The sequence below is a fragment of the Musa acuminata genome, chromosome BXJ2-11 (assembly GCF_036884655.1).
Source record: "Musa acuminata AAA Group cultivar baxijiao chromosome BXJ2-11, Cavendish_Baxijiao_AAA, whole genome shotgun sequence".
Lineage (NCBI taxonomy): Eukaryota > Viridiplantae > Streptophyta > Magnoliopsida > Zingiberales > Musaceae > Musa > Musa acuminata.
The window spans coordinates 6,531,771-6,540,949 of NC_088348.1; the positions used below are offsets into that span (position 1 = coordinate 6,531,771).

General features: G+C 37.8%; 1 protein-coding gene across 1 annotated transcript; it reads left to right on the forward strand.

Moving 5' to 3' along the window:
* Window positions 1–642: 642 nt before the first annotated feature.
* Window positions 643–8,283, forward strand: LOC135627873 (NADPH--cytochrome P450 reductase 3-like). The gene is made up of 18 exons (XM_065134280.1): window positions 643–1,095; window positions 1,181–1,240; window positions 1,326–1,402; window positions 1,493–1,550; window positions 1,644–1,727; window positions 1,822–1,858; window positions 2,285–2,354; window positions 2,473–2,667; window positions 2,756–2,848; window positions 3,797–4,025; window positions 4,121–4,204; window positions 4,750–4,901; window positions 4,976–5,072; window positions 6,846–6,995; window positions 7,156–7,233; window positions 7,310–7,432; window positions 7,580–7,693; window positions 7,851–8,283. The coding sequence occupies exons 1-18, from the start codon at window positions 793–795 to the stop codon at window positions 7,929–7,931; spliced, it is 2,085 nt and encodes a 694-aa protein (XP_064990352.1). The 5' UTR covers window positions 643–792; the 3' UTR covers window positions 7,932–8,283.
* The last annotated feature ends 896 nt before the right edge of the window (window positions 8,284–9,179 follow it).

Here is a 9,179-nt window from a genome sequence, read left to right on the forward strand (position 1 = left end):
TAGCATGATCACAATATAAAAAAATATGCATTTTCCTACAAAAAATAATAGTTTTCATTTTTTTCATAAAAAAGATGCATCCCAATTATCTTAAAAATAAAATCTATTTTTGATTTTTGTTTACCTCTTATTTTACGGCGGGTTCAATAAATTAAGAATAGGTTCAACGAATTAGAAGGAGCCAAATTAATAACCAAGAAAATAATAATAATAATAATAATAATAATATGAAATAGATATTTCAAATTAAAATGTAACAAAAATGAATCATTGTTTCCTTAAATGCATCGTCCTCGCCATCTGTCACAACAGTACATTACAGATTCCCATCCCTCTGCTGAAAACACCTCACTTTCGACTCCGTTCGTACCACAACCGTGACAAAGGCCGCAGAACTTTCGTGCCGGTCTGTTGTTTGGGTTGAATCTGCTGAGACTCTTTCCGGGGTGACGTGGTGTCCGAACGCATGGGTCCCAAAGGCGGGAGACCACATCAACCCGGACGGATGTCCGGGGTGACTGTGTTGTCCTTCGCAGCGTTTCGGATTTAACCATGGTTACCGGCCGCGGTAGGTGGCAGGGGAGCCGTGTGGGGGGTTTGGTAAGCGAGAGGTCGTCGATAAAACCACCCTTTCCCTCTGCTATCCCACCAACTCCACCCTCTCTCTCCGCGACCCACGAAGACGAAGCAACCCCGAGAGAGGGAGGGAGGGAGGGAGAGAGGGAGTTCACGATCCATCGTGGGATTGTCTTGCGTCGCTTCGCCCGATCGAGAGGCACCTCTGGTGCGACGATGGGATCGGAGCAGATGAAGCCCTCGCCGCTCGATCTCCTCTCCTCGATCCTCACAGGCGGCGATGGCGCGCCTCCGGAGGCTGGGCTGGCAGTGATACTCGCCACCTCGATCGCCGTGCTCGTCGGGTGCGCCTTCATCTTCTTCTGGCGGTCGTCGCTCGGCGGGAAGGCGAGCAGCCCGGTCCAGCCGCCGAAGCCCTTGACGGTGAAGGTGGAGCGCGAGGTGGAGGCGGACGACGGGAAGAGGAAGGTCACCGTCTTCTTCGGCACGCAGACCGGCACCGCCGAGGGGTTCGCCAAGGTAAGGGTTGGATGGATCTCGGTGGGCTTCGGCCGGAATCTTAGCAAGTTCCGTGTCTTTACCTTTTTGTTTGCTTCCGAGATAGGCGCTTGCGGACGAGGCAAAAGCGCGATACGATAAAGCCGTCTTTAAAGTTGTTGATCTGGTAAGGCTGATTGACGTGTTCTGAGAATCCTCGAGCGTTTGATTGGTCTTTGACGACGTGGCGTTGACATTGGGATGTCTGGCAGGACGAATATGCCGCTGATGACGATGAGTACGAGGAGAAGATGAAGAAAGAGACATTAGCTTTGTTCTTCCTGGCTACGTAATTTCGAATTTGCTGCCTTGACGATGTGCTTCCATCAAAGCATCTTCTCCATATGTCGTTTGACCATGTTTTGTTTGGAGTATACAGGTATGGAGATGGAGAGCCTACTGATAATGCTGCTAGATTCTACAAATGGTTTACGGAGGTTGGGGAAAACCTAATTTTTGATTGCCTGTTTTACGATTCTCTTCTCATGGTTGATGTCTAATATGGTGCTTGGTTGTTATTGATTGGAAAGGGTAATGAGAGGGGGAATTGGCTAGAGACTCTTCAGTATTCTATATTTGGTTTAGGCAACAGGCAGTATGAGCATTTCAACAAGGTTTGTTATATGTTTATTGTAAATATTTGTGAATTTAGAATATTCGTTCTTGAGCTGACTCTTTTCTCTCTCTTTTTTTGGCGTATAATAAAAGGTTGCAAAGGTGGTGGATGAGACCCTTGCTGATCAGGGTATATTATTTTAACCATCTAATCTTGTTACTTGAGTGTTTTTTCACATAATATATTTTGTTCCTTTGTCATACTTCATGCTTTATGCCTTGTGGTTCTTGGTGTTAATAGTGTGGTATAAACATCATACTTTTATAATGTGAAGGTGTAAAACTTTCATTATGGTGGTTATTTTGATTTGCAAAGATCTCAAGTTACTGATTTGGAAAAGATTTCATTATGGCCCTCGATGGACACTTTATAGCCTTTCCATATTGGATCATGCTGATGTCTGTGTCATGCATTACTCAGCAGTTTGTGTTCAGACTTCAGAGTCTCATGGGTTTTCTGATTTCTGTCCTCTTATAATGATACTGGTTCGATATATTTTTGCTGTATATGACATTAGAAGCCATTGAAGATATGCTCACATGCTTGTATCCTCAGGTGCAAAGCGTCTTCTGTCTTTGGGTCTTGGAGATGATGATCAATGTATTGAGGACGACTTTAATGCATGGTACAAAGCGTCATCCACGTCTTTAAGAGACTGTAGTGCTTGTGTGCTGTTTTGTTGGTTTCCTCCGCTAGTAAGTACAAATTTTGAGTCTCTTCTTGTTGACAATCTATTATTTTAGGAAAGAGCTTCTATGGCTAGAGTTAGATCGGTTGCTTCGGGGTGAAGATGAAGTTTCTGGTGCATCTACTCCTTATACAGCAGCTATTCCTGAATACCGGGTTGTATTTATCAAACATGAAGATGTGGCAAACCTGGAGAAGAGTTGGAGTCTGGCAAATGGTCATGCAGTTCATGACATTCAACATCCATGCAGGTAATATTTTGTTTGGCATGTTCTTCTCAACTACACAATTCTCTGGTTGAATAACATGACTAACTCATGCACATTTTGGATATTCAAGAGCTAATGTGGCTGTGCGTCGGGAGCTTCATACCCCAGATTCGGATCGGTCCTGCATCCACTTGGAGTTTGACATTGCTGGCACTGGTCTTGCGTATGTTTCTTTTCTATAATTCTTTATGGTGTAGAATGCTTCTCATCGTTTGCTTTCATTTGATATGTTTGCATTATTAGTGAGGTATCAAATGGTTTAATTCGTTATTTTGAAAGTCACTCCAATTTGAACAACCAAATAAGGTTACTTGCATGCATGTTATGTGCTAATGCACAGCCCGCAGCTTTGATGCTTCATGGTAGAAATCCATGTAATGTGGGCTCCATCTTTATGCTTTGGCCTTTTCTTTAGCAGTTTAAGCAAGTAAATGCTTTTAATCTCTTCGAAACTGGATTACTATCCTGTAGTTTTGATGCTACATGTTAGAAATCCATGTGTTGTGGGCTCCGTCTTTATGCTTTGCCCTTTCGTTAGCAGTTTAAACCAGTAAAAGTTTTCAGTCTCTTTGAAACTGGATTATTGTACCTATTTCTAATTTTCTCTTCACTTGTCTCAAGTGGTTTCAGTCCTATCCTTTTCAGTTGAGCAACTTTCATAACGTACCTAAAGCTCCTTTTTTCGCGAGTTTGAATGCTTCTGCCTTCCATAGTCGTTTAGCCCTGCCAGTCCTAATTTCTAGGATCTCATCCTCTGAATGAGAAGGTACTTTTGCCCTGTCTTATGCTTAGGAATATTTGTGTAGCTAATCTTTGGGTCCTTGTTTCTACATTGCTGTTCCATTTATGTCCATCTCATTCTCCAGAGCATGATATATATAGTTAGGAATTGTGCAGGAGAAGCATTTCTCTAGAAAGGTTGATGTACCATGTGTGATAAGGTTATTTGTGTGGTTGTTTGATCCACAATCGCGTGCTTCTTTAAGATTTGGCATTGTTGTTGGTCGTTTGAAATAAAAACTTAGGTCATGTTAGTTATATCCATTTATAGTTGAGGAGTTCCATGTCAGTTGATTTTCTTGTAAACACTACGATGATTTTGTTACAACAGGTATGAGACTGGCGATCATGTTGGTGTATTTTCAGAGAATTGCATTGAGACTGTAGAGGAGGCAGAAAGACTATTGGGTTATTCATCAGACACATATTTTTCCATTCATGCTGACAAAGAGGATGGTACACCACTTAGTGGTGGCTCTTTGACACCTCCTTTCCCATCTCCATGCACCTTAAGAACTGCACTTACTCGATATGCTGATTTTTTAAATTCACCCAAAAAGGTGAAATTTTCATTGGGCTCAAAGTCATCTTGCACATTTCTTTAGTTGTTATTTGATACTAACTTCAAGTTGATTTTTATGTTAACTGTTCACAGAGTGCTTTACTTGCATTAGCTAAGTATGCATCGGATTCCAGTGAAGCAGAGCGACTTAGATTTTTGGCTTCTCCTGCTGGAAAGGTTCATGTTCTTTCTGGGATTTCATAAAAATTGTCATCTTGCTTAGGTTAAATTATAACCCCCGTTTTGCTTTGTCGCAAATTTCAATTGAATCCTTAAGCTATAATTTTTCCCAATTGACTTTCTAAACATCAATTGATGTTTCAATCAGATCCTACCAATCTAGTCTTGATGGAAAGCTTAACTGACCTCACAATGCAGCTTGACTTACCAATATGATATAAGTTTTAAAGTTCGAAGTTGTTTGATGTATCACTCGAAATCTAAAATATAAGGCATGGCAGTATTGACTTGCCTTAACTTGGCAATCAATATGAGGATGTTAGTCAGCTTTTCGTTGTTTGTGTGATAATGGGCAAGTCAAGTCTTACTGTGATTCATTTCCACATTCCATCGAGAATTATGGATGGAAGCTAATGGCAGAATGTAATTGAATTTTAGGAGAATTTTAAGTTTAGAGTCTCAATTTAAAATGTCTGAAGTTTGAAAGATTAATCATCTTACTTACCCTTCAGCAAGGTTCATGCTTAGTTGTTGTGTTGCAGGATGAATATTCTCAATGGATTGTGGCTAGTCAGAGGAGCCTTCTTGAAGTTATGGCTGAGTTCCCTTCAGCCAAGCCTCCCCTAGGAGTTTTCTTTGCTGCAATTTCCCCCCGCCTGCAGCCTAGATATTATTCAATATCATCTTCTCCTAGGTAATACCTAGTTCTATACTTGATACATTTCCTACTTGATGTTTTAGTTGACCAATAATTTGGATCTCATATAGGATGGCACCAACTAGAATACATGTGACATGTGCATTAGTATACGAGAAAACACCAACGGGAAGGATTCACAAAGGAGTCTGTTCAACTTGGATGAAGGTACTTTTTCTACATTTTTGGAACTGTTTAATATTGCTTTGACTTGATTTCATAATTGGTTAATTATCCTAAAAGAATTGGCAAGCCTAAGTTATGCAGATCAATTGCATTATAAGTCTAGGTGAATGGAAGTTTTGTCTGAGTTATTTTAGCTTAATTTTTATATTTTAAAATTTGAATTTGATTTCATGGTATGTATCTTTTTTTCTGTACTACTAGTAGAAGATTATGAAATCTAGGTACTTTAAATTGCTTGCTGTAACCATGTTGGCATGTGTTGGATAAAATACTTGTAGGATTCTCTTTGGATACATGTTGGTTATCTCTTCGAAGTATCCCATCTTTTTATATAGTTATTATAAAGATCTGGTGCTTAGAGAATACTTGTGGGTACTTTTTGGGTAAGTTTGTTCTTTTCATATGTGATATTTTTATTTAAAACAATATGGACACATTGTCAGTTATATATTATTTTAAAATTCCCTGTGTCGATGTGTTTGTGATATACTGATATTTCCACAGGTTAAAGAAGAGAGTCAAATTTTAGTTTGGAATCCAAATGAGACAAAATACTATAGAACCATAGAAAAGGAAAAAACATAATTTTCAGGAGGAATTATTATAAGGGTCTTTAGTGTATATCTTATCCGTTTACCAGTATTGTCCAATTTTAAATAGTCCATCTTTGTTGTGGATGTACAAGTTATTCTGCTCAATATTATGATGTCACTGCTTCTAAAGTATTTTAAACTGCCACAAGCATTTGTATCATATTCTTTTGTGTTTAATAATTTATTTTTGAGAAGGTGAACCTAGTTTTATCATTTATGTATCACTGCGTGCATCCTTTTCTGCTTTCCTGTGTTATGGAGGGGATATTAAAGTGAGTTTGTAGCACTTGCCATGCCACCACAGTTTAAAATGTATTATAGTTTTTTGGCTATTTTGCTGTGTGATTTTCTAGATTCATTGGATCTGTGGGCAATGTGCCCATCTACCTTTCAATGCATATTTGTTAGTGTATACTCCCAAACAAACATGTACTATACTCTTGAGGTTGACTGCTGCACATCCTGTCAACAAAGAACTTGTTATTGTTATATTTGGTATCTAATACATCATGTTCAAGCTGGTAGAGTGGAAGATGCAGAGAATTTTTTTTGTTATATTCTTGTTATTGATGAGGAATAATTTTTAACAAATCCTACTATTGCATCAGTTTGCATAATCTGTTACATGATTGCTTGAAGCCTTGTAACACTGATGTTTGTCACTGTTCATATTTTATGTAATGCTGTACAAGAGTTTTCGTTTTTAACTGTATAAGAATAGTATGTGAGGAACTCTACTTTTGTCCATCCAAAAGTAACACCCATAGGAAGGTTATGTCAGAATAGATAGTCTTTTATACATATCAAATGAGCTGTATGCTCTTCAAATGCAGAATCCACTGGGTTAGAAGTGGTAGGGTTGATGTTCATAAACAAATCCTGTGTAGATATATTTTATTGTGGATCTAATATTTGGCAACCATGGTTTACCAAACTGAAATCCAATATGTGATTTTAGTAGCAGATCAGAAAAGGCTTATATTCTATGACACTATGTAGTTTCAGTATCTTTTGTTGTTTCTAGTCTTCTTTTACATGAACTTTTGGTACAGCCAGCATATTCTGAAGCAATGTTATTTGATGTGAACCCAACTTAGTTTATGGGTCTGTTTTCTGTTGGTGTTTTTTCATGTTATGTGACTTTGCAACTCCTGGCTTGCAGCATTCTGTTCCACTGGAAGAGAGTCAAGAATGCAGCTGGGCTCCTGTCTTTGTGAGACAATCAAACTTTAAACTTCCTGCAGATCCTTCTTTGCCAATCATTATGATTGGTCCTGGGACAGGATTGGCGCCATTCAGGGGTTTCTTACAGGTTTATATGAATCTCCATATTTTCTGCAAATGCGTTCTCTTTTGTTTTTCAGAAAAGAAACACATTCTTAGGAGGTTATGATTTTGATTTTTTTCTTTTATAAAATAAATACATTCTTAGGAGGTTATGATTTTTGACAATGTAAGTTATTGCCACTCAGGAAAGGTTGGCCTTGAAGGAGGCTGGAACCCAACTTGGTCGTGCTATTCTCTTCTTTGGATGCAGGAACCGCAAAATGGTATGATAATTGGTAAATACCTATAATTAGTCTGTCTCATGCTTTATAAGTCTATCTAATGAGATCCTTGTTTCAGGACTTCATCTATGAGGATGAGCTGAAAAACTTTGTTGAAACCGGGGCACTTTCTGAACTGATACTTGCCTTCTCCCGTGAAGGTCCAACGAAGGAATATGTACAGCATAAGATGGCTGAAAAGGTTTATGTGCTATGGAATTTCTTTCTGAGCTGATACCTGCCACCCGTATTTTATATGCTATGGATTTTCTTCCATCTCTTCAGTATGTTAGACAGAGTTGTTGTTTTCGAAAAAATTGGCACTAATTGTTTCACTTCATCTTTTCAGGCCTTGGACATCTGGAATATCATCGAGCAGGGTGGTTATATCTACGTTTGCGGTGATGCCAAGGGTATGGCTAGAGATGTCCACAGGGTACTCCACACCATTGTTCAGGAACAGGTAAACACTTTTATTTTCAGAGCAAGGTCATAGTTTGATACTGCAGGGCCAAAGTCTGTTGTTTGATATTCCACATGTCAATGTAAACAAATCGTTCAGTGCATTCCTATGGGAGTGCAACTTTTTTCTGAGCCGATTCCATTTCATTGTTTTGTAGGGATCCCTCGATAGCTCAAAGACTGAAAGTATGGTAAAGAGTCTGCAAATGGATGGGAGGTATTTAAGGGATGTGTGGTGAAACTACATCTCAGCTTTTTTACTTTTCTGGAAAGTGCTCACATGCAGTGCCTACTCCTTTCGAAAACCTTTTTACGAGTGATTCAGGAACCTTTAACAAAGGTTCGATACTTCAATGCTGGGGACATTGGTACGCTTTGTGTCCGCATTTCTCATCCTTCATGGCCTGCATTATTGTCCTCAATTATGTGATTCTTTTAACTGTCTAACAAGGATTTGTTCATGTAATATATGCCCTTTCTATGTATTGCTAGATTGATTCGTTTGGAGAATAATCTATATGTTCAGAAAAGGGTGGAACAGTTGAACTTGGAATCCAGAGACATTTAATATTATATGAAGCAACTTCATTATTTTGTGCTTTCCTCTTGTGACTACTTTTGTTTTATTGTTTTTAATGATTTGTTGTATTTGCTCGTGATGATTTATTGATTCGTGTTTCTGTATCCCTTGAGATCTGTCCAAACCACCAGTACAAGACCACCGGTACGCCCCCATATATCGTATTAATAAGAATGGTCACAATTCATTTTGTTTCGTTTTTTAATTTACCAATTCCATTGAAATATAAACATTTAATATTTTGTATTAATCCTATATATTGAAGGATTTAAAACTTCGGCTAATAGGCTTTGACCATCGTTTGAACCAGGAATTGAGTTGGGCTGAAATCGGAACTAAATCGGTAGATATGTTGGTTTCAAATCGAATCAAGATCGATAATTCATGATTTGATTTGATTTTGATTTCTAGATATGGGAAATCTGAACCGACGGTTCAGGAACCAAATCGGTGGTGGTATTGGTTTCGATTCGAATTTTAAATTATTATTATTATTAATTATTTTTTAAAAATAATTTTATTTTTTATATTTTAAATTATTTTTTAATTAATAAATAATAATAATAATAATAATAATAATAATAATAATAATAATAATAATAATAATAATAATAAAAAATCAATGATTAGAATCGAAACCACCTGAATCAGAATCGTTAGTTTCAATTCCGATTTCAAAATTAGTCCTTGTTGATTCGATTTCGATTTCGATTTCGATTTCGATTTCAAAATCGAGGTTATCTTTTTGATAATATTCACGTGCACTTTTTTTTTAAGATTCATTATATTTTTATTTAAATATGACATAATATAAGTATTAAAGCGCTTACATCAAAACTTGAACTCTAATTAGCCAAAGCGTCTCCTTCGGTGACATACACATATTCTTGTAATTTATTCCTTCCAT